The 25,876-nt window shown below is 36.4% G+C and overlaps 1 protein-coding gene across 5 annotated transcripts; it reads right to left on the minus strand.

The window, feature by feature from the left end:
* Positions 1-5,036: 5,036 nt before the first annotated feature.
* On the minus strand, positions 5,037-24,389 carry etv1 (ETS variant transcription factor 1). 5 transcript variants are annotated; one of them, XM_079885049.1, is made up of 14 exons: positions 24,219-24,344; positions 23,794-23,880; positions 22,731-22,818; positions 22,452-22,499; positions 21,725-21,790; positions 17,873-17,926; positions 13,870-13,999; positions 12,035-12,223; positions 10,707-10,951; positions 9,064-9,132; positions 8,878-8,946; positions 8,440-8,609; positions 6,850-6,951; positions 5,037-5,915 (listed from the first exon to the last, which is right to left on the minus strand). In XM_079885049.1, the coding sequence occupies exons 2-14, from the start codon at positions 23,851-23,853 to the stop codon at positions 5,694-5,696; spliced, it is 1,512 nt and encodes a 503-aa protein (XP_079741175.1). In that variant the 5' UTR covers positions 23,854-23,880; positions 24,219-24,344; the 3' UTR covers positions 5,037-5,693. The 5 variants fall into 5 exon arrangements, with proteins under 5 accessions (XP_079741175.1, XP_079741171.1, XP_079741174.1 ...); XM_079885045.1 differs by lacking the exon at positions 21,725-21,790 and having other exon boundaries at positions 10,707-10,963; positions 24,219-24,342; XM_079885048.1 differs by lacking the exon at positions 21,725-21,790 and having other exon boundaries at positions 5,038-5,915; positions 23,809-23,880; positions 24,219-24,389.
* Between the last annotated feature and the right edge of the window lie 1,487 nt (positions 24,390-25,876).

Below are 25,876 nucleotides of genomic sequence, written 5' to 3' on the forward strand. Positions count from 1 at the left end.
ATGCGATAGATGCGATGGAAAAAGTGCCACAACATATTTTCTTTTTTCTACACTGGAATCTGTAAACATTTCAAAATGATTTACAAAGAAATTTGAACTATTTCACCAGTAATAAATGGGCCTCACTTCATATTAAGTGTCTTTAACCACTATGTACTAACATTTTATTTTATGTACATACATGTACATATATTTAAAAAAATATCAGTTACACTTGTAGTGTAATAAAAATTAACAACACATACTTACTACAGGTTTAGGGTAGGATTAGGATTTGGTTGAGGGTTAGTTGCATGTAATTATGCATAATTTACTGTTATTACTATGGTAAGTACATGCAACATATGTAACAAGGACACTGTAAAATAAAGTGTTACCAAAATGCCTGCATATTATTACATCTGTAATTAATTTACAGATTTAAGGACTCTAACCTTACCCGTATCCAACCTCAATAGCAGCAAAAGTGTTTTGTAATACAATACAGTTTTTTTACGCAAGCAAATAGAAGATAAAGACACTCCTAATACAATTTTTTTGTTAGTTTTGCACCTAAAATGGGTTGTGAATGAGATATCAGAGACAAAAAATACGTTCGCCATCTTAAATATTTGTTCAAGCGTTAATACTTTTCAAATTACTGTTTATTTTACGTGACTGTAAACAGTTTAAATGGTCATCGTTCTATCAGTCCACCTTTCCAATGCAGTTGTTCCCCTGAATTACCTCGTGAATGATTTATGTTCACCACTACGGCTTTTGATGGCTAAAGGCTGAGGGCCAATAAAGGATTTTTTCATAGGTAAACACGTCATATTAAAAGCCGCCGCTTCAAAGACGTTTCAGCTACATGGAGCACATTTGGTCTCATTTCACTTGTCAAACATGCGAGTGTCACAACCACTCAGACAACACAAACCATTTCCCATAAGTAAACACAGCCTGCCGTAAAGCTAAGCAAGGTAGCCGGACACTAAGCAAACAGACAGGATCAAGCTTAACTCCTGGAGCTACTATGTTAATGGATCTAGTAGCTCCTAAGTAGTATTTGCTTGCAGAAGATAGCTGATTTATTGCTTCTAAGTGGTAAAAAGGTTTGTTAAAGACAATTTTAGAGGTTTAATGGCTTTTGGTGTTACATATGCAGAAGCACAGATTACAAACTAAGCGGTAACAATAAAACAATCTGTGTTTTTCCATGCATGCTTACATGGTACCATTTTGAAATGAATAAAAACGGTCTATTTCAGGCGTAGAGTATTCAAATAGAGCTGAGAACAATTCAGCGTTCAAGATAACAGAAAGAGGACATCTGTAGCCCCATTGAAAGACTTGTTTAACAAGATTACCACGGATATTATCCAACCTTACACAGGTCCTTTTTTCCCCTGACCTCTTTTCAACTCGCTTTTCAGTACACTTCCTCACCATTCCACCACATACTTCGAGCGCCGTGAGGTTTTGCATGAGATTTTAATGGTAGATGTTTAAATAAACCACAGTCATTTGTGCTTTTTTGGTAACCGTGACGGTCGTTTTAACAGCCAAATGTGACCACAGCTTTGGGCCAGTGTGTGCTTGATATTATGGGACACAGTTGTTGGCTTGTTTACCATTGTGTTGTTGTATAGACGTGTTTTTATAAGAGTATAAAGGATGACGGTTTTTCTGCACCACTCTGTTGAAATGACTGAAACAAATGTTGGTAATGCCAAGGTGCTTCAAATATATATATCAAGATATGTTTTTGTGAAGTGTCAGTACTGGTATTACGAAATGGTCAACAAATTAATTTTTTGTCGTTGCTGATAAAACATTCTTCCAGAATTAAAACCATGAAATGAGTATGGTAACAGTCATGAAAAGGCTTCCCTAAATTACACTGACTTTTCCGTAGCCAGCATTTTGACGAAATCTTCTGTGATGGCGCCTCCTTCAACGTGGCAATTGAAACCTGAAAGGGATCCACCATACAGAAGGTCATGTGCTAGGATGACGGCATGTTTACTACATTGCAACCCATAAATATGCAATACACTGTAAAAAAAATGTTTTGTTTCAACTTAAAAAAGTACGTGTTCATGCTGCATTAAAATGTTAAGTTTACTTGAAAGTGACAACTTGGATATTTGAGTTTACTAAACTTAACATTTTAAGGCAGCCCGAACACTTACTTTTTTAAGTTGAAACCACAATATATATATCGTCATTCACAACAGACTTCTGTATACTGTAAATCAGGCCGCAGCGCTTCCGGTTCAGGGCCTCATTTATAAAACGTGCGTACACACAGATTTGATTGTGCATATGCTAAAATCCACAACAAACGCTCATATTTATAAAAAAGGTCTTCGACGTGATAAACTGCTTATCGCCAGTTCTAAGCAGACGTATGCACTTTTCCTTGTGGCAGAGAGTCGGAGTTCTGCGGGTATTTGGAAATCCAAGCAATTCTTGCCGCTCGCAATTCTAAGTAAGTAAAGGATATGGACTTGTCAGCTGCGCAAAATTTCCAGATCATTTGTGATTTATAGATTTCACATCTGGAAGAGAGGCATATTATAAAGGAGGCCCCAGCTGATTACCGTTAGCTGATTGCCATCAGTTCTTATTGCTGTTAACTCTTTCTCCGACAAGCGGATGCAGTGAGACCTGTTTTCCTGTTTGTTCATGTGACTTTCGGCATAAAGTATGGAAGCTTGTTTCTGCCACGGAATAAAACAATTTTAAAAGATAATTGCGACTTTTTATCTCACAATTCTGACTTTTTTTCTCGTAATTGCGAGTTTATATCACACGATTCTGACTTTTTTTTCTCGTAATTGCGAGTTTATATCACACGATTCTGACTTTTTTTCTCGTAATTGCGAGTTTATATCACACGATTCTGACTTTTTTTCTCGTAATTGTGTTATATCACATGATTCTGACTTTTTTTCTCGTAATTGCGAGTTTATATCACACGATTCTGACTTTTTTTCTCGTAATTGTGAGTTTATATCACACGATTCTGACTTTTTTTCTCGTAATTGCGAGTTTACTGTATATCACACGATTCTGACTTTTTCTCATAATTGCGAGTTTATATCACACGATTTTGACTTTTTTTCTCGTAATTGCGAGTTTATATCACACGATTCTGACTTTTTTTCTCGTAATTGCGAGTTTATATCACACGATTCTGACTTTTTTTCTCGTAATTGCGAGTTTATATCACACGATTCTGACTTTTTTTCTCGTAATTGTGAGTTTATATCACACGATTCTGACTTTTTTTCTCGTAATTGCGAGTTTACTGTATATCACACGATTCTGACTTTTTCTCATAATTGCGAGTTTATATCACACGATTTTGACTTTTTTTCTCGTAATTGCGAGTTTATATCACACGATTCTGACTTTTTTTCTCGTAATTGCGAGTTTATATCACACGATTCTGACTTTTTTTCTCGTAATTGCGAGTTTATATCACACGATTCTGACTTTTTTTCTCGTAATTGCGAGTTTATATCACACGATTCTGACTTTTTTTCTCGTAATTGCGAGTTTGTATCACACGATTCTGATTTTTTTTCTCGTAATTGCGAGTTTATATCACACGATTCTGACTTTTTTTCTCGTAATTGCGAGTTTGTATCACACGATTCTGATTTTTTTTCTCGTAATTGCGAGTTTATATCACGATTCTGACTTTTTTTCTCGTAATTGCGAGTTTATATCACACGATTCTGACTTTTTTTCTCGTAATTGTGAGTTTATATCACACGATTCTGACTTTTTTTCTCGTAATTGCGAGTTTACTGTATATCACACGATTCTGACTTTTTCTCATAATTGCGAGTTTATATCACACGATTTTGACTTTTTTTCTCGTAATTGCGAGTTTATATCACACGATTCTGACTTTTTTTCTCGTAATTGCGAGTTTTTATCACACGATTCTGATTTTTTTTCTCGTAAATTGCGAGTTTATATCACACGATTCTGACTTTTTTTCTCGTAATTGGGAGTTTATATCACACAATTCTGACTTTTTTTCTCGTAATTGCGAGTTTATATCACACAATTCTGACTTTTTTTCTCGTAATTGTGAGTTTATATCACACAATTCTGAGTTTTTTTCTCGTAATTGTGTTTATATCACACGATTCTGACTTTTTTTCTCGTAATTGCGAATTGTCAGTGTTATTAGACAACTATCTCAAGTAAGAACTTCTATTTCTGGCAGTTTTATTGTGGATCTGGAAGCTGAATGAAATCATAAACTAGGGAATAACACTACTTATTTGCTTGAATGTTTGTGCCATTGAAATATGAGACAAGGATTGACATAAATCACATTGTGTATACTTAGGAACAAAAAAACAACCCGATTGTATTTCAACACTATTTTATTACAGAAGTGTAGCTATTGCCATTCCCTTCGCAATTATGTATATATATTTTTTACATTCAATAAACACTGATGTTTTTTTTTTTTTTTTTTTTTCAAATGTAAAAAAGAATGAAGAAAAAAAATGAACGTACTGCAGGGCATAGCTGCCGTCTGGTCATACGTGACTAAATTTACACGAAAAGCAGCATTGAGGTGCATTAACCTGAATATACATGTTTTATATTTTCAAAGATGTCATGGTGGAGCGAGTAATGGACCAACATCCAATTTCTTTCCTAATAAAAAAGCAATTTGTCACTCTAATAGTAGAAATGTAACTTTAATAGAATGATGTCACAGACACGTGTGAAGCTTGCATCTTGCACAAGACCTGTCTGATGATAACTATTTGATATCTATAGGCGCTTTTGACCAAAACGTCATATTCAGTGAAATATGGTGTCAAATACTGAAGTATACAGATGGTTAATTAAATATATCTAAAAAAAACAAAAACTGCAGTATTTGAATCACCATGCACTGTAGTATTATGAAATCATGCTGACGTGTTTTTTTTTTGTAAGAAAAAAAATCTTGTTCATTGAGAAAATTACCTGCATCTTCCCTCCTCTAAGACATTGTATTCATATGAGAATATATATATATATATATATATGGGTATAGCTTGAATACTAGTATAATATCCCTTCACAAATAACACAAATCTGTCATTTGTTGTAACTGTGCTAGTATTCAATCATTTTATGGATCCTGGATGGGCGAGAAAGGAAGTATAAGGGTCAGTTCAATGTGCTCATTTTACTTTGACATGGAGAGTTTGAAGGATTTTATTTCCATAGTAATACACTGTATTATTTACTCAGTTTGACACCAAGGGAGAGAAAAACAAAACAAACGTGAAAATGTGCAAAAATAACAAAGCGCTCCACAAACAATCCAAGAGTTTCAATGGTAAAAGAGATTGGGATTTTTCCACTCACGTGCTCCAGACTCTAACCTGTCTAAATAGTTCAAAACATCTGTCCGGAGAGAGGCCATTTGCCCTCGAGAGTCTTTCGCTGTGAGAAAACGGCATGCTGAAACACCCCATCCCCTTCAATAGCAACAAAAAAAACACCAAAGGAGCATCTAACGTAACTACACCAGTAAGTTTGTAGGTTTACACACTGCCATCATCCTCTGTCCATAAAGTGCTGTCTTTTGTCCTGGGGAATGACTGAAGGAAATGAGGGACAGTCTGAAAGTTTGTTTTGTGTGGTTTTGTTTCGAAACGGCCGGACTGTTCTTGTAGCAGTTGTCAGTAGACGTAGCCCTCGTTGTACGGGTGTGGGTTGCAGTAGCCGCCCTCTTGAATGTACGCCATGTTCTCATCGAAGTGTGACAACGGCACGGTGTCTTCCTCGTTGATCTGCCGCTCCAGGTCGGTCTTCAGCACCGGACGCTGATTGTCAGGGAAAGCCATGGAGAACAGAGCCTCGGGGTCGCAGACAAACTTATACACATATCTTTCACCTGCCACCTTTGAATCAAGAAACCAGAATATTACTGTATATCCCAACAGTGCAAGGAAAACGTAGATGGTTTCACTTCGTTAAAAGACTTGCTGGCAAGTTGACAAATATCATGCCCATAAAAAGTATGCTGTGTATATTTGAGATGTTTTTGTACATTTATTTTAACTTTGTAGTTAATTTAAATACTCCTTCAGTGTGACAAAATCATTTTGCAAAGAAAAAAAAATTGACATTTTCCATTAATATAAGCTCATAAAAATTGCATGTGTAATAATTCATAATATAAAAAATCACTTTAGAAGAACAAGAATTTTCATTACATTCAAGTCCAAATTTGTATGTTTTATTGTTGACCAGAAATGCCTATATTTGCCTAAAATATCTTTAATGTTATAAAACTACGCTACTTTAATAAACATCTGATTTTTAAAGATGTTTTTGAAAGAAGTTTCTTATGCTCAAGGCTGCATTTATTTGATCAGAAATACAGTAATATTGTGAAATATTATAACAAATTAAAATAACAGTTTTCAATTTTAATATATTTTAAAATGTCATTTATTCCTGTGATCAAAGCTGTATTTTCAGCATCATTGCTCCAGTCTTCAGTGTCACATGATCATTCAGAAATCATTCTAATATGATGATTTGGTGCTTTTTCAGGATAACAGCATTTATTTGAAATAAATATAAATCTTTTATCACTTTTGATCAATTTAGTGCATCCTTTTAAATTACAGTTTATTACAAATTTCAAGTAGCTGAGCATTCAATTTTCTTATTGGCATATTAAAGTAGCTTTAAAACAGTCATTAGCATATAAAAGTAGCTTATTATGAAAAAAAGACAACTTAAGCCGAAAGGCTTGTTTTTTGAAAGTAGCTAAGCTACACCTTTAGTGTGTCAGAAGATGTAGCTTAGCTTGTTAGCCTGCATTACCTTTTGCATGATGCCTTTTTCATAATAGTAGCGCAACGATCTGCTCAGTTTGTCGTAGTTCATTGCAGGTCGATTCTTCTGAATTCCCCAGCGTCGTGCCACCTTTGAAGCAAAGAGAGCAAGTTGTTACAAATGAGCATAGTGCAAAAATCTGCAATAGCAAACAATAAGACATCACACCCACTCAAGGCCCCTTCTCAAAAACAAAGCATTGGTCGGCCTGCATCTTCCATTGGCCACAGCCGTGTACCCATACCTCTAGTCAGAGATGTGTTCATTAGGAACAGCAGAGCGTGGCAGATGTTCCTGCACCTGTCCGCACGACCCCCCACCTGTGCCCCCCTCCTCTTCAAATCCCCCTCCCACCACTCTCCCAGAGCCCGGCGCTGTGGGCCTTTTTCACTCTACTGCGGCTCATTCACGCCTTGCACCCGCCCAGCCAATCCCAACGGTCCCAGTCACCTGATGGCATGAATGACTGCCCTGTTCTCTACAGCTGCCTTGTGGACCAACGCCAGTACGCACACACACACACACACACACACACACACACACACACACACACACAGGACTAGCGAGTCACACTGTCGCAGACACTTTACACAAACACACCTCTGTCCACGCTTTCCAAACTCTGGACTTTTTGGAGAGTCAACATGTTGAAATATTTTGTTTTTGGGATGGACATGACAGACTTGTTTTGAACAAACAAATGAAGCCTCCCTAAGATTCAAAATTTGCATATAAAGTGGAAGTACTTTAATTTTAGTAAAGATAATCAGATAATGATGTAAATAAGCAATATATAATGTCCTAACCCAGATAGCAACATAGTGCCGGCCCAGATCCGGCCCACATCTGGTACGTAGGCCGGATCTGGGCTGACACTATGTTGCTGTCTGGGAAAGTTATTTTATCCTTATAAAGCCTACTGTATAATATTTTATATGCAAAATTTGAAGGCCTTCTGTCGACCAATAGATTTAATTTTTTAGCATGTAAAATAAATCCCTTTAATATAATTCTAAAAAGGTCTTTCAGACTGTGATACATATATCTTTTTGCTGTGAAGTATACTTTCAGTAATATTTCAAGATGAACACTTACTGGACTGAAGCAACTTGGGTTTACTTGATTATTCAATCATCATTTTTTTGAAAAATCATGTTAATAGTATCAAACATGATACATCAGGCTTGAGGAACATCTCTCTGTCATCAATGTATTGCATTGCATTATCCATTTTGCCCCCATATCAGTGACTGATATTCATATGCATCTTAGTAGTTTGCTATACTATTATAAGTATCTCAGTGGATTATATTACATACTATATAATCAATAAAAGCCTGATGTATCAAATATGATACTTAACTTTTACTATTTTGTCTAAAACCTAAATAAACAGCTGCATTAAAAATATAATAGGTAAATGTATAATAAAAAATGTATTATTTCAATAATTTTAAATTAAAATATTAATGTCATAATGGTTTTAAAATAAACTGTTTAGCCCCACAACTATCTGCAATGTTCAAGAGGCCACTTACAGATACAATCTTGAAAAACTATGTTTACACTGGTTAGTACCTCCTCAGGCTCAATGAGTTTAAACTCCATGCCTCGGCCCGTCCACGCAATGAAGTGTGAGTTTGAGGGGTCATCCAGTAGGGCGACCAGAAACTGCCAGAGCTGCAGCGAACCCCGTCTCTGATAGGTTGGGCCTTCTCGGTACAGCCCCGCCTCCTGCTTTATGTCACCTGTGCGCGGAAAATAAAAAAGTCATTAGATGTGTTCGACTTGAAGTGGCGCTGCACAGACCAATCGGTGTATGACATTAATGCAAGACATCAATGACCAATGGTACTGTTTTAGATAGATAAAGTTGTCATTATGTTACGTATCTAGTGGCTCATAGACAAGACCATAAATGACTGTATAGTAAAGAGTCAACTTAGTAAGAAATAATATTGAACTCGGCACATAATTCTAAAAGAAAGATAGATTTTAAAAAGATAAATAACATACCCTCCGCCTTCTCCGGCACTACGCAAGTGTCGTCATAGAAGTGCCTTGCAACTTTGTCGAACATACAGCCTATGGAACAAAAAAGATGAAATTGTTATAATCTTGAGACGTTTTACATTTAATAAAACGTTTAAATATGACACATTAATGAACAAAACGGCAATATTACTCTGACTGGATAGTTACCCTCTGTTCTGTTACTGTGCGCCAGATATCCCTCTTGTCTAAGATATACAGAGTGACAGCTAGGCACTTCTGAAAAAGAAAAAGAAAACAAAAAAGCATTTGAAATATGCATAATAAATTATGCATTGGTTCTAAAACCTAAAAAAACCAACATTATTTATTTATTTACCTTCTTACTTATTTTCCCTGTCACAGACAATGCAAAAAAAAAAAAAAAACACACAAAAGTATAACATCCTATTCTGACAAGACAAAAGGTTTGTGACGATTAACCGCAGTGGATGCCTTGTGCTCCGCGTCAGTCGTGTTGTTTGTTGGAGCTGCGATTCAATCAAAGCAAAGCAAGACAGCTTAAGTGAATGCTCCATAAAACATCTAACCCTGTTCATTTGGACCTATAAAGATCTCTCAGGGTTTCATTCAAGTAATGGGCCTGTCGAGGAAATTACCCCTGATTAAATTAGCCGCTGACTGTCCAGTCCTTACACAGCTCACAACAAACAAGCTCCTTTATGAGGCAGGATAAATTCTTCTAAATGACCGGGAGGAGATGCAAAACATGTCGATGATCTCCTCCACTGATGTAAAGAAGCAATGCAGACCAATCACTCACACTCATGAAGCTTTCATCACTTCATTTGTTAGCTTTTACTGCGTCTAATTTATAGATAATAATTAGATAATATATTAGATAATGTAAACACACAAAAAATCTCTAATATTTTAAATACCACTAACAATTATTTAGGAACTGTCAGAGTAAATGTACATTTTTTTTAATAAACAATAAATTTGAGTTTGTTGCTTTGACAAAGTAAACAGAAAAGGCCAGAGTATTATTGCTATTATCCTCAGGTTACGTTCTAAAGACACACATAATCCACAGGAAGCAGAGCTGTTTTCTCTCCTGACGGGCTGCTGCAGTCCAACTCTATTTTTTATGAATGAAAACCAAAAGCCTCTTCATTCATGCCAGAGCTGGGCCGACAGCCTGAGGGCCCCTGGGGGAGAGATTAGGGGCCCCTCTCCTTTCCAGCCAGGCCCTCAGGAAATGAGATCAGACCCAATAATACGCTAATTCTATCAATCTCCCCATCCCTAATAAAGTTGCTATCTGGCTGTATCTGCGCCCCAAAGAAAACAAAAGAAACTAAATCCTTAGACTATTTCCTCTTAGGTTAGTGAAGTCCATACCGTTTTCATCCCCATACAAATCATGCTTTAAACATTCAAATAGTTTTCTTTTCCACGTTAAACTTTTTAAACTGTTTAATTATTTACACGGCTGTTCAAAAAGTTTGGGTATGGTAAGATCTTGTTACTGTTTTTGAAAGAAGTCTCTCATGCTCACCAAGACTCAAAAATACAGTAAAAACAGTAATATTGTAAAATATTATTACAACTTAAAATAACTATTTTCTATTTTAATATATTCTAAAATGTCATTTATTCCTGTGATGTCAAAGCTGGATTTTCAGCATCATTACTCCAGTCTTCAGTGTCACATGATCCTCCAGAAATCATTCTCACTTGTCGCTTAAGAAACATTTCTTATCAATGTAGAAAACAGTTGTTTTGTGGAAACGTTACAGACGATGCAGTCGGTGTTATTAGACATATAAACGCATAGAAACGTGACTTACCTGAGTCGTAGGTGAAGTCGCGGGGCTCTTGTTTGATCATCATGGAGTGCGGGTATGTCTGGGGAAGAGGCGCCCCCACCATGGCAGGATGCTCGAAGAGGGGGTCGGCGTACTCCTGCTTGAACCCCTGAGGAGGGAAGGGGATGCTGGGTTCCGACATCTGTCTGTGATACATGGGTCGTCCGTCCCGCGACATCGAAGGAGATGGGAACGAATGACACGGCTCCGACAACTGCCGCCGAAATCTGAACAAAACACTGAATAGAATAAGTCTCACACATTATCTGTCTGTCTGTCTCTCTGTCTGTCTGTCTAGTGTTCTATCTATCTATCTATCTATCTATCTATCTATCTATCTATCTATCTGTCTGTCTGTCTGTCTGTCTGTCTGTCTGTCTGTCTCTGTCTATCTATCATCTGACTATTTTTATCTATATCTGTCTATCTATCTATCTGTCTGTCTGTCTGTCTAACGTTCTATTTATCTATCTGTCTGTCTATCTATCTATCTATCTATCTATCTATCTATCTATCTATTATCTGACTATTTTTATCTATCTGTCTGTCTGTCTATCTATCTATCTATCTATCTATCTATCTATCTATCTATCTATCTATCTATCTATCATCTGACTATTTTTATCTGTCTGTCCGTCCGTCTATCTATCTATCTATCTGTCTGTCTGTCTGTCTGTCTGTCTAATATCTATCTGTCTGTCTGTCTCTATCTATCATCTGACTATTTTTATCTATATCTGTCTATCTATCTATCTGTCTGTCTGTCTAACGTTCTATTTATCTATCTGTCTGTCTGTCTGTCTGTCTATCTATCTATCTATTATCTGACTATTTTTATCTATCTGTCTGTCTGTCTGTCTGTCTGTCTGTCTGTCTATATATCTATCTATCTATCTATCTATCTATCTATCTATCTATCTATCATCTGACTATTTTTATCTGTCTGTCCGTCCGTCCGTCTATCTATCTATCTATCTATCTATCTATCTATCTATCTATCTATCTATCTATCTATCTATCTATCTATCTATCTATCTATCTATCTATCTATCTATCTGTCTGTCTGTCTGTCTAATGTTCTATCTATCTATCTATCTATCTATCTATCTATCTATCTGTCTATCTATCTTTTTATCTATATGTCTGTCTATCTATCATCTGACTATTTTTATCTATCTATCTATCTGTCTGTCTGTCTGTCTGTCTGTCTGTGTCTATCTATCGATCTATCTATCGATCTATCTATCTATCTATCTATAATCTGACTATTTTTATCTATCTATCTGCAGTGATTTGGTAACTGGCAGTACCTGTGGTCCATGGGGTAAGCGCTGTCAGGGAGGGTCTGTGGGGGTGCGAGGTGAGGGTACGTCCTGTCTGGTTTGGGGGTAGGGGCGGCAGTGGGAGACACATGCTGGCCAGGGGACACGGGCGTGCTGCAGGGGGTAGACACTGGGCTGGAGGCCTTCATTCCCGAGGGATGCTTCTGCTCGTAGGCACTGGAGACACCAGGGAACAAGAGCAGTTTAAGTTAGTCTTTCCTGAGGGCCTTTCAGGCTACAGAGATTATTATGAGACTGCGCTAGACTTTATTGCTGGTAAATTAAAAAAATTAAAAAAACATAAACTCTAAAGCTTTTTGTCTGCAGCACACTGTATAATGCATGCTAAACTGGTATTTCAAAATCTGTCTATAAATGAATCCACATGATCCTTCAGAAATCATTCTGATATGCTGATTTGCTGCTAAAGAAACATTTCTTATTATTATCAATCAGTTGAGCTGCTTACATTTTTTGAGGAAATCGTGATACATTTTACATGACCTTATTTTCTATATTTGAAAATAATTATTTATAAAACTATATTTTTGTTGTATTTTAATCATTAAATAATGTTCAGCAACAGAATTTTGAACAGTAGTGTATAAATGACATCTGTGCAAATAGTTCCATTATCAAACAATTAAATGATCCACGTCTATTCCGACCCATCCAACTGCCAACCCTCACATCAAACAATCGACAAGGTACCAAAGATGAATCATCTGATGAACCTTAACGCAATTACACTCCATTCAGAAACATTAAAAGACAAGGAAGGAACAGCCCTCTATGGGGCTTGACAATCTCCAAAGCACCTCTGAAGAACATCATTATCACAGAGGTTGTTGGTTCAGCTTGAGTGCCATCTGCAATATGAGGGCAGGTTGGCTCCTCCAGCGAAATAAAACATCCAAGTGAAATGTCATAAATTTAAAATCAAATCAATAGGAAGATGACTGTAACCAAGCAACCGTGTTTGCCGTAGACGCTTGTCCAAGTGGAAAAGCCATTTATTGCACTTAATGCACCGTAGCGTAATTTCTTGTTTTTTCTTTGTGTGTGTGTGTTTTTCCCCCTTTCCAATTTCAGGTGGATCTCATTCAAGCCATTTCGAACAGCACCTGCTGTACAGTCGCCTCGGAGTAAATAACTAAAAGGAAAACTATCATTATTGTGCATTTTTCCCCATAAATCTTTAAGACTATTCTTGGCTCAGGCTGAAAAGTCTATGCCAAGACCCCATCTGCTTCAGAGATGCTCTGTCAAATGAACGTCTGTGCTTTTTATTCAGTCTTTAGTCACATATAAAAGGTGAAATACACACCCACCGTAACACCTTAGTGTCTGAAATTTGCATTCAGAATTATTTTTTATTTTTTTTCACAAAACATCTGTAATTAGGAAAAAAAGCACACCCTAAATTGATAAAAATAATGGATAAAAATTGTTTGTTAAACGGTATCGTATGAATTGCAAATGTATGTAGGCCCATTTATCACTTAAGTGTCTCACACCAGCTGCTGAGGCTGAATTTGAAAACTAAAATATGGGATGTTAGTATCTATCCCGACAGCTGGAAATATAAAGTTTAGAATTGACTTTCACTGCTTTAGTGCAAAAACACTTTTGGTTTCTCACAGATTTCTCTCAGACGTTGCAGTCTAGCACGTCTAGCAATGGTCTTATTACTACCGGTATTTTGATACAATGTGTAACAATTTCCCGTCATTTACCAGATTTGATTATTTTAAAGAAGAACAGGGTGTGTGTGTGTGTGTGTGTGTGTGTGTGTGTGTGTGTGTGTGTGTGCACTGACGTACCTGATGTTATACAGGCACTTCTCCCCATAGTGGAGTCTGAAGGGCCTGTCCTGACTGCAGGCTGAGCCCAGATCAGTACACGGACTGTGGGGCTCTCTCTTTATCCTCAACTGCAGCCCGTGGAACGCCACTGAGAAAGACAGAAACGCACAGATGTTTAAACACAACATTAACAGTGAACATATTTCCAATAAGAATTACTCAGAGGACGCAGAAGTGCTGCAGTCACGGATGGCATCTGCACATGAAGTTGAAGTGACCTTACAAGGTACATCTACCTTCTGTATACAATCAACAACAACAAATAATCATTAGATTTCTGTTTGCGTTTGCATACGTAAAAGTTGGTGTTTTCAGCAAAGGTTTCTTGCACTTGACGCCTAAAACAAACGCTTCCATGAACAAGGACAAATTTGTAATAAAATATAATATAATATACAATATATTTTTAATACAAATCTGCCTCCAATTCAGTAACCATATTCAATAAAAAAAACAAAAAATAAAAAAAAAAACATTAAAGGAACATTTCAGCAAGTATACTGGAATGACAAGACTTGGTAACAAAGTTTGGAATCAAGTTGAATAGTGTTACTAATGTATTATAACATTTTTGCTTACTTCTAATGGCAATCTGAATCAAAATAATACTTTGAAACTGCATGAAAAAGCGGGGGAAATCATAAATAAGAAGAACTTTGATAAGATTTGTGTGTAACAAATAAAATCACTAAAAATAAGATAAGAACTGAATATCGGTAATGCTTTACAATAAGGTTTTTATTTGTTAATATTAACTAACTACATTAATTAACATGGACTAACAATTTATTAGTATTAATCTCAGCATTTACTAATACATTTTTAAGATCTAAATTGTATCTAAGGCACTGCACAGTAAACAATTATATGATCAATAAGTTATAACAACATGTTTTTACATTGCTTTAACTCATAAAAATAAGTTCAGCTTTTTTATAAAACATTTTTTTTTCACATATCACATTTTTTAAGTCAGTTTAATGCAATTTAAGTTGAAATTACTTAAACATCCAAGTTGATTGTACTTAAAAATTTAAGGCAGCAACTTTTTTTTTTACATTGTGTGAACTAACATGAACATGAACATTTTTATTGACTAACGTTATCAAATGTTAATAAACGCTGTAAAAAATATATTTGTTAGTTCATGTTAATGTATTAACTAATGTTAACAAATTATAGCCTACCTTATTGTAAAGTGTTACTAAAATATCAATGTCTTAAGTCAAAAACCATAGTTTTAATTTATTTGGCAGTCTTCTGAAATTTTAAATGGTCTTGTTAAGATGTGTCCTTGTTCATGATAGTGGATTCTAAAATAGCACTACAGATGAATAATTTATACTTGAGAAGACTTCTTGACGGAACATATTAAGAAGCACGTAGACAGACGAAGAAAAAAAAAATGCCATAATTGATTTTACGCAAAGGAATACGAGTAATCGAATCAATACAAAATCTGTTAGCATCACAGGACGTCATACGTGCAGGATGCCATTCCAGGATTGCAACAATTACACATGCATTGATTGTTGTTAATGGACAGCATTTTCAAGAAGTCGTTTATGACATTTACTGCCATTTTTTTTGTATCCTTGCAATTTATGAGATGCATTTAAAACCCCTTCAGTATGTCAAATGTCAACTGAAGTGGGCAACACTGCCTCAAAAAAATAAACAAAACAGGAAAAAGAGCAGTGAAAGAAAGCTTTGACTCAAATAAAGAGCACTTAAAAGGATGCCGTGGTGAGTATAGCAAAATATTCATTTCTCATATCTTAGCTTATGCAAAATATCCCGAAATTATTTCCATATTTATGACATTCATGTTCCATTCTGCAAAAAGTTAAATTATTTTCCATAAAGCTGCGCTCTAATAGATTTGACTTTCATAAATGAATAGCCTGATGTGCCTGATTCAATGCTAAATTTAGCAGAACACACTAGGAGAACGTCTTGTCTTCACAAAAGTCCATTCATTACACTACCAAACTCCATTTTCACTGCACCCTGTGTTACATAAAAGAGCATTTTGGTTAAAAAAAAAACAAGTGTTTCTAAGTTTCATACTGACTTTTTTTTTCTGTGCTGATGGTCGTGTGTTTTCTCACCCTTCTCTCTTTCTCACTCTCACCTCTTCGCTGACTGTTACTCGCTGATAATAGATTCAGTCACACCTTCTTCTTAAACACTCTGGGCTTGAATTACGATGGCCTTTACAAAAGGGCAAATAACTCAAATATAATCACTGTTTGATCACACTTACACAGCCACAAATCACTATTATAGTTAGTGTTTAAAAAAAACTATATTTATCTTTTTTTATTAACAACAACCTTTCTCTTAACAATTCCAGATGCATTTAAAATAAAAAGCATTTAAAATGCATTTATATATATATACACACACACACACACACACACACACACACACACAATACCATTCCAAAATTTGGGGTCAGTTCGATTTTTTTATGTTTTTAAAAAAGAAGTCTTTTAAATTATTTGATCAAAAATGGAGTAAAACTGTGAAATATTGATGAATTTAAAATAACTGTTTTCTATTTGAATATATTTTAACATGTCGTTTATTCCTATGATGGTAAAGCTGAATTTTCAGCATCATTACTCCAGTCTTCAGTGTCACATGATCCTTCAGAAATCATTCTAATATGCAGATTTGATGCTCAAGAAACATTTCTTATTATTATCAAGGTTGAAAACAGTTTGTGCTGTTTTTTTCAGTTCAAAATAACTTAATCGAAACAGAAATCTTTTGTAACATTAAAAAATGTTTACTGTTACTTTTGATCAATGTAATGCATCCTTGCTGACTAAATATTTATTTAAAAAGATCAAATAAAAATTGTACTGACCCCAAACTATATATATAAATTAAATCATACAAATAATTCTATTTCTATCTACTGCGCAGCAGTTTTAGAGGTGTATTTTTTCTTCCTGTGTAATCCCTGTATATCCAATTTCTGGGTGTTTTGTGGGAATGGACCCCATGAAACGGAAGTGATCCACTGGCATTGCCGACTCAGACCCATATGGGAGGGCCAGGATGCCCGTTCAGGAGCCCAACCGCCATGCCCTCGCTCTACCTCCATCTGCCCGTCCCTCCTCTCCTCCCCATCCTGCCGACTACGCCAACTAACACCCTGCGCTTTCAACAGTCTTGCTCAAATATACATTTTGGAGCGGAATAATCGTTGCTGAACATTATTTAATTATTAAAATACAACAAAAATATAGTTTTATAAATAATTATTTTCAAATATAGAAAATAAGGTCATGCAATAAAGGCTTCCTTTTGTGACATTTCACTGCACTTTCGTCACGGCCTACGCTCACAATAAGGTCTAGCTCAGACTGAGGAAGGAATACAGGACAATAGCCCATTATCAGCAAACACTAGTATATTTTATTTGCCTAATGAGCTTGAGTTCTCTAGAAAGACAAAGCCCCCCTTCTTCTCCCCTACATCCTCTGTAGCAGAGTCTGTTTTGGCTCCTCTTTAAGACATAAGCTGGACTCGCTCCCCACTGTGCCTCATTCAGTCCATGCCACTTCCGACACTGGCACCGGCTCTGCCACGACCACTGCGCGCCAACTTTACTTCCTATGCCCATTTAAAGGCCTATTGCTTCTGGCTGCACTCGCTGAGAAGGTACACAACCTAGAGAACACACGCCGTTCGCGCGCTCTCTCTCTCTCTCTCTCTGTCTGTTTATTCACAGAAACAACAGCGGCGAACGACAACATGTCGTAAACAAGGGACAAAACGAGCTAACGTAACAATAAAATTGCACGCTAAATCATCAAATTTGAGAAACGTATTTTAGTCAGGCCTTTCTACAGTGTGAGTTTTTGATAAACCCTCAAGACACAACATAAACGCGGGTATTATTTTATACATTTAAGAGTGTTATCAAAAGAAAAGAGGTCACACTTACAGTTTTCACTCTGAAAGTCAGGAACAAACTGCTCATCATTGTCAGGAACTTGAGCTGGGAGGAAAAAGAAGAGAGAACAGGGTAAATAATCCGATTTTTCCTTCGTAATTATCATATTTGGTCGAGCTAACACAATCTGTCCTCTAATAATCGCTTAAACGAGTAATTTCCTCTAATAATCCTCTGTAATTGAAACACTAATGATTTGAAATTCTCAGACCAACCCATGAAGACATTTATTGGTTGAAAACAGAGAAAACATATCCTCTAATTATGTCAGTAATTTAATTTCAACTTAATTTGTTGGCCAAAGCAGGCGTGTGAAACACATCCTAAATCTGTCTCTGCCGTTCGCAGCAGAATTCACTGATACATGTGTATCAGACCAGGCAACCAAATAAAACACCTTGCCTTGTGCTTTGCAACTACACCGTGTCTTCATAAGGATAGCCATGCAGTGAGAAAACACCTATTGTTCACACTGTCTAATTGGGACACATCCCCGCTGGTGAAAGCACCTGTACCTGCCGAGACGGCTGCCGTCCAAACAGAGCACGTTCCCCTACTTTTCCCTCTCTCATATAATGCTAAAATAATGAAGCCTTCATATGGAGCTCAATTAAGCACATTCATGTTTATATCAGATGCGTTAGAAAGACCTGTTGTTTATTGCTTGTTAAACTCGACACAAAGGCGCACGGCGGCGGAGGAGTGCGCGAGACCTCGCTGCACGGGGCTATTAGCACGTTTATTCCTCTGCGCTAAAATTGGATTTTCATTTTCACAACAACAGTAACAAGTCGTAACATGCACAAATCAACATTTGCTTTGTGCAAGGGAACACGTCTTGCTCGGCTACTTGGGTTTTCGGCTTTCTTTCTGGACCTTTAGAGTGTTTCCTCATGTCTGTGTTAAAATGTAATGCATTCACATCTAATGAGAATGTGCTGAATATTATAAATGAGACTGGGGCTAGTTTTTAAGTCAAAACTCTGATTCAAACAAGATTCAATGAAGGTAGATTTTAACTGGAAAGTTGACAAATACAAAATATTTTTTTTCATAAATGTCAGGTAGGTGCAAGTTGTCACATGTTTTAAATGTTATAAATTTAAACAATTTATTAATTACAATATTTGTGGGCTAATTTTTTTTTTTTTTTTTTTACATTTCATAAATTGTTTTAAGTTTTTCCCCAAAAAAATGCTTAATGGCAGGTTTCACTGTACACTGTAAAAAACAAAGTTGCTTCCTTAAACATCCAAGTTAATTGTACTTAAAAATTTAAATCATTTCAACTTAAATTACATTAAAGTGATTTTAAAAATGAGTTGATTTTTTTAAATTGCTTAACTTATTTTGATGAGTTAAAGCAGTGTAAAAACATATGTTGTCAACTTATTGATCATATAATTTTGTACAGTGTAACAACATGTAATAAACTCTCAATAAACAATAATGGTTAAAACAGAATTTTATGGTCTCTTCTATAACTCAATCCACAAACTATAAAACATGCGCCCAAGGCCATACAGTTCTTCTCAATCAGGGCCAATATATCTTTATAGTTCTTGCCAGTGTTTTGGGTATTTGGAAAGGCGCAGCAGACGTTTTTACTGGTTAAACTCAACAAGAATTATCACCGCCATCTCTCTCACTGGTACTGAAGTAAACACAACCAAAGAGATATTAAACAATCCCCTTACTAGAACAGAATGAGCAGGAAAGAAACACCAAGTGCATTAAGAGTCAGAAAAGTAGCGTAAACATCAGTTAAACAGAAAAGGTGAGCGACAGAGAAAGACTGAGATGCAGCCAGTATTCTCAGCAGGGTGAATGAGTCAACCTGTGAATGGGACAGCTGATCCCAGCGCCACTCCTGAGGCTATAGCTAAGGTGTTGGAGCATGTCCATCAGTTCAAGAAAAAAAAAAAAAAAGAAGAGGAGAAGAGCAGAAAGGAGACAAACTGCAGCACCAGGCCACATAAAGACACGCAAAGACTCATAATCACTTCTCACCGCAAAAGATGAAAGTTACACTTGAAAAGTAGTAAAACTAAGAAGCTAAATCCCGGTATGACACATTCAGTGAGTCTTTTTGAAGTTTTAGACGTAATAAGTGACTGTCATCTGTCTCGGGCCAAAATGACACATGCATGTCAAATGACGAGCCATCAGCTCTTTAGTCTACGCTGCCGGAAATACTGTCCGTCGCTCATACGTCTTCCTCTTCTTTCCAATTACCTGAGCTAATAAATCTCTGAAATGAAACCGCAAGGTCTTCGTTTGGGTTCTAATGGACAGGAAGTCATATATTAAATCTATCTGCGATTTATCTTGAATCTTTTGGCGCTGCGGCTGATGGATGTAAGACAGGTTGAATTGTACTCCTCACTGTAATATCTACTGCAGCGAACCACTTTTTTTTCCCCCTGCCGGATACACTAAAATATTTAAGTCATGTCTTATTCTTTTAGAGGCCCTGGGGTGGATTTGGCATAATCAAACTCGCGACAAGGACAGTAAAGTCCGAAAATCTGTTCTAAAGCGTACTTTTAATTTTAAAATCCACGGTTATACTGCAAGCATTTTTAAATATATTAAAGAAAGCGCTCTATTAAAAATTGAGATTGTCTTTCCTTATGCTGGTGGGCAAATCCTATTTAGACGGATCATTTCCTCATATTATAGATGTTTGGCTTTAAAATGTGACCAATACACACAACAACGTCCTGGAGTGCAGCTATACAACATCATATTTCAGTGAAGTTATTGTAGATGTTGCTAAACAAAGTCAGTCACACTAGCCAGATTCAGTGCGATCACTAACAGAAAACAGACACACACACACACACACACACACTCATCTTCCTGTTCTGTTTTTGTCCAAAGCGCACGCAAATGCATTCCATGGGCTGAAAGGCAGTCGTGATTTTACAAATGCAAAGCGCTGGAATCGGTTTTACAAACTGCTTTGCATGATATTCAGCTGTCCAACTTCTTTGTTTTTTTTTTCCTTCCCAATTTGCAACCAAAGTGCTTTTTTACGATAAACAGACAAAAGATTATGTCTACTATGATTTGACTTATATTTTCAACTTCAACTATATTTTCAACAAAGTTATCACAGTATAATTGAATATGAATCTTTTTTCTTTTAGAAACACTAAAAAAAGTTATGTTTACTAGAACAAACATTAATTTGTACATACATAAATGTAGCTTTCCTAAATGTCCTCAACATTTTGAGATTAAGCTTGGAGAACCCAAAAAAAATTTTTTTTAAATTATATTTATGTTATATTTGCAATATTTTGCAGCAACAAATACACACAGTTTAGAGTAAAACTTCACACACCAAAAAAAAGTCTCAACGGTAACACTTTACAATAAGGTCTCATTTATTAACATTAGTTATTAGTTGCATTGACTAACATGAACTAACAATATTAACATATTTTTACAGCATTTATTAACCTTTGTTAATGTTATTTAATAAAAAAAAAAAAAATCACATTCATGTTAGTTCACAGTGCACTAACTTATGATAATACAAAACTTTCAATCTTAAAAATGTATAGTAAATGTTGAGATAACATTAACCAAGATTACTAAATGTTGTTCATTGTTAGTTCATCTTAACTAAAGTAGTTAACTAATATTAATAAATGTATACTTATTGTAAAGTGTTACCGTCTTGACATTTTCAAGGCAAGAAAAACCTTTAACATCAAAACTGCGAGTTTGCCATTTAGTTTTTTTTTAAATAACATGATTAGATTTTTTTTTTAATCACATAAAAATATTTCCAAACACATCTTCAATCAACCAAACAGGGAACCATTTACTAACCTAAAGGTCGGTGCTGCAAGCAAGATGGGAAGAAGACACTCGCGCTTAATTCCTGAAGCATCACGTTTGAGTTAAACCACAACCAGCATGTCTTGCCATGAGAAAGAAAAAATTGCCAAAAGAAACCAAAAAAAAAAGTTAGGGGCGAAAAAAACCGAAGCGGTAAAAGCTGAAGCGCAGGAAGCGATCTACCGTCAATCCATTTCTTTAACAAAAATAGTTTCAAAAAACAAAGAAAAGCGAACTTAAAACACTATATGAGAAGTATCAGACGCGAAAGAGAGGTATAAGAAAAAGAAAACGAGTGAGGGAGAGAAGGAGTGCGCGCATGTTGGAGAGAGAGAGAGAGAGAAGAGAGAGAGAGAGAGAGAGAGAGAGGTGGCAGCGTTGGTGGCTCGTCTGCCTCAGCTCCTGCCAAAAGCGGACGAGAGGAGAAGAGAGTGAGCGAGACTGCAAGTTCTTCTGGTAATTTGTGATGACACTCAAAGTAGAACCTCCTCGGTCTCCCCCTAGACTCCTGTTCTTCTCAAGCTCTAATGTATGCATGACACACCAAGTGCCTTCGCTACAGATGCATTAATTGGACTGCAGATTAGGTCTGTAACTTGAGGCATATTTGCACCCCTCCCCCAAATCCCCCCCTCACGCCCTCTCCTCTTCTTCTTCAGCTTCGAAACAAAAGCTGAGAAACCTTCGGCGAGACTGAAGTAAATAGACCAGAGCTTACCTTCGGCGAGCCAGGTCTCCTGAAGTTGACTGAGATCTTGAAACAGCTCTAAAACAAAGACAGCAGAGTTTGAGACGGTGAAACAACAGGTACAAAGCTTTAATTATGAGTTTTGACACTCGATTCCAGTCTCAAAGCCCTCTGAAGACCGAGGCGAGCGCTGCTGATTGAGATTTTAAAGCCCTGAGTGCAGGTGGCAACGAGCGATATTGCATTTTGCAAGATGTTAAGAAGGCGTGAAATGAACATTGTCTTTTTCACCCACACCTGAGTGCTTACCCTCGGTGTCCAACGCCAGGGCAGAGTTAATGAATTTTCTTTTCCTGTCCTTCGCCGGTCTCGTGTTGGACGTCTTTCCCCGAGGATTCTGAGCAGAAAGCAACAGATCAATTGTCTCAATTTGAAGATGGAGTGTGTTGAGCTCGCTTTTGAAATAACACACAACTTCAGCTTCATTCATCATGCTTGCTTTTAATCTATGAAGGATTCTTCAGTTAGTGGGACTTTGGACCTGTTGAAATCTTTAAAAAGATTTTCAGTAATGGCCTCGATCAAACCTCAAGCGTAGTTTTGAGTTAAAAAGTTGGACAAGTCTTGGACTTACTAATCCAACAAGTTAGATAGCCATCAGTTAATTAATCAATTCTCAAATACTGACCCATTTGCCAACAACACCTAGTTTTACCTTTGTATCTTCTCTGTCACTTCTCCTTACATCATAACCAAATATTTTTCCTTTTGAATAACTCAGTTATTTTGTAAAATGCCTGCTGTGACTGAAAGTACACTGTAAAAACGATATGATCAATAAGTTATGACAACATGTTATTAACTCATTAATTAATAAGTTATACAAGATTCAACTTATTTTTTAAGTAAGTTTAAAGTAATTTAAGTTGCACTGACTTAAACATCCAAGTTGATTGTACTTAAAAATTTAAGGCAGAAACTTTTTTCAGTGTAGATTACATTGTTGTTTTTTAATGTAAACTCTGCATACATACCAGATGAACTGAAAATATGATTTTCTGAAAAAAGTGCCTGATAGATTTTCCCAGAATTTAACACCTTTTAAATGTGTTAGGAGAAATTAAAAGCCCAACAACATCCATTCTGCCATGCAAGTAATTTAACGCACTAATATAAGATTTACAGCTATTATAATCTTAAGTTTTAAAACATCAGTGATTGTTAATATCTTAAGAATTAATCTAGAGGACAAAAGTTCCCCTAAACTGAAGAATCGCGCACATGTCATTTGTTACCGTTTAACGCAGATTCTTGTCATTCAATCAATTAAATGACTGATATATATTTACAATCATGGAGATCACTAATTTACCTTCATCAGACTTACATGAGTCTTTATGAAAGGCACTTGTTGGTCGTAAAGTCCGTCCATTCTTCAGTCCGTGATTCTCCGATCACCCTTTAAAGTAGAAGAGTGACTTTAAGCGATTTGTTGGAACATGAACTGATGCGCGGTGAAGCGCATTCAGCAGTTCCATTCATAAACATATACCTTTCATTTGACTGACTACATGCTGGCTATTATGAAACAGACATTAAATGCAGCATATCCTTGACACTTTATAGATAAAGTTGCTAGTGTCCTATAAGGTAAATGTGTTACGGTGCTGTGCGTGCGTAATGCAGCAGCGAGCCGATCCTCCGAAGGGACTGGACTTTAAGAAACACTTTTTTCTGTTTCTAGTTACATTTTACTGAAACGTCGACGGTGATGGAGAACTCAAAGCTTGCACTCACCCCAGTAAATGCACCGCATGCATTCATGGATGGATGTGTCGCCGGGCTGTATGAGAAGCGCGCGCTCGTGTCTCTCCTCCGCGTTCCGCGCTGAAGTAAACGCGCGCTCGCTGCTCCAGGGGCCTCCCTTCAGAAACAGCCGGCGCCCCGCTTCCCATTGGCTGCCACTGTCCTCCGCCGGATCAGATTTACACGCGTCAATCAAGAGCCTATTTCACCGTTCCTTCATTAAAATATGCAAAACTGATATTGCAATTATAAGGTGTTTATTTATGAGAAACACATCACATCATTATAATCTCTCTTGTGGCTAGATGTTTTGGAAATGGTGTGCATGAAAGTGCACACAATCAATGAATCCCGTTTACAATGCTTATAAACGAGCTCAGTTTTTGACAAGCTAAAAAAAACTTTCTAAGACTGAAATACACAGTATTGGCCACAGTATTCAAATTATTATTCGTAAAGCTCTCTTTTTGATAATGCAGTGGTTCTCAACCAGGGGACCGTGGCCCCCTAGAGGGCCTCGGCACAATTTTAAAGGGGCTCTGAGATTACTTAAAATAAGCAATATAATTTATATTAAACAAATATATTAATTAATATTAAATAAATACATTGTCACAAAATAAACCATATCATGCAACACTGAAGACTGGAGTAATGATACTGAAAATGTAAATGTATATAAATCAAATATGTAAAACAGTTATTTTAAATCATAATTATATTTCACAATATTACTGTTTTTACTTTACTTTGGAACAGATAAATAAGAAACCTCTTTCAAAAACATACAAAAATCTTACCGATCCCAAACTTTTGAATGGCAGTGTATAATATTACAAAAGCTTTCTATTTCAGTTAAATGCTGATCTGAAAGTTTGTGGTTTGAGATAATTATATAGGGTTATGCAGGGGTCAAGTGATATTTCCCCCCCCCCCCCATAACACCTATGGTTATAGATGTGCTTTCACACTTTATCTGACCTTTGAGATCAAGTTCATTATATCCATGCATGCAGCATATTTAACACATAATAAAAGTGTCGGTCCAGTGGTTCCTTGTGTCACAGTTCTTGTTACATGATTAAGAAACACCTAACATGTCACTTTTGCCGGATCAGGTGAACTAGCACACCAACAGAGGGACTTCCATTATGGGGAACTGATGGAAACGTTAACTGACATTTTAAGTCATTCATGGCGCAATGCATTATCCCGTGAGCTTGACGAAATGCAGGACAGGTACAGAATCAGATGTTCATTTGACAGGTTAACACTAAAAGATTACAACCATAGGGATCCATTTGTTGTCAGGTCAAGAGGTGAGCGGTTGCGGCAAGCTGACAGGTTCAAAGGGTGAAAGTGGGTGTTTGTTAGAGTTACAAACGGACAAATTACCACAGCAATCTGGCATAATATATTTTTTACTGACAAAAATAATGACAAATGTTGCTTTCACTGGTTTTACAAACTTTTAGAAATGGGGTTCAAAGGGTAAAAATGTCAAAAATTGATTTTGTTTGTAATAATCAATATTAAAACCAATATTAAAGTTAACTATAAACCGTTCAAAAAGGTTTCATTGTTCTTCCCACATATTTTACAGTGTTAGCATCGTTTACACAATAGGCCATGCTCTCTATCCACCACAT

This window comes from Squalius cephalus (genome assembly GCF_949319135.1).
Source record: "Squalius cephalus genome assembly, chromosome: 11".
Classification (NCBI taxonomy): domain Eukaryota; kingdom Metazoa; phylum Chordata; class Actinopteri; order Cypriniformes; family Leuciscidae; genus Squalius; species Squalius cephalus.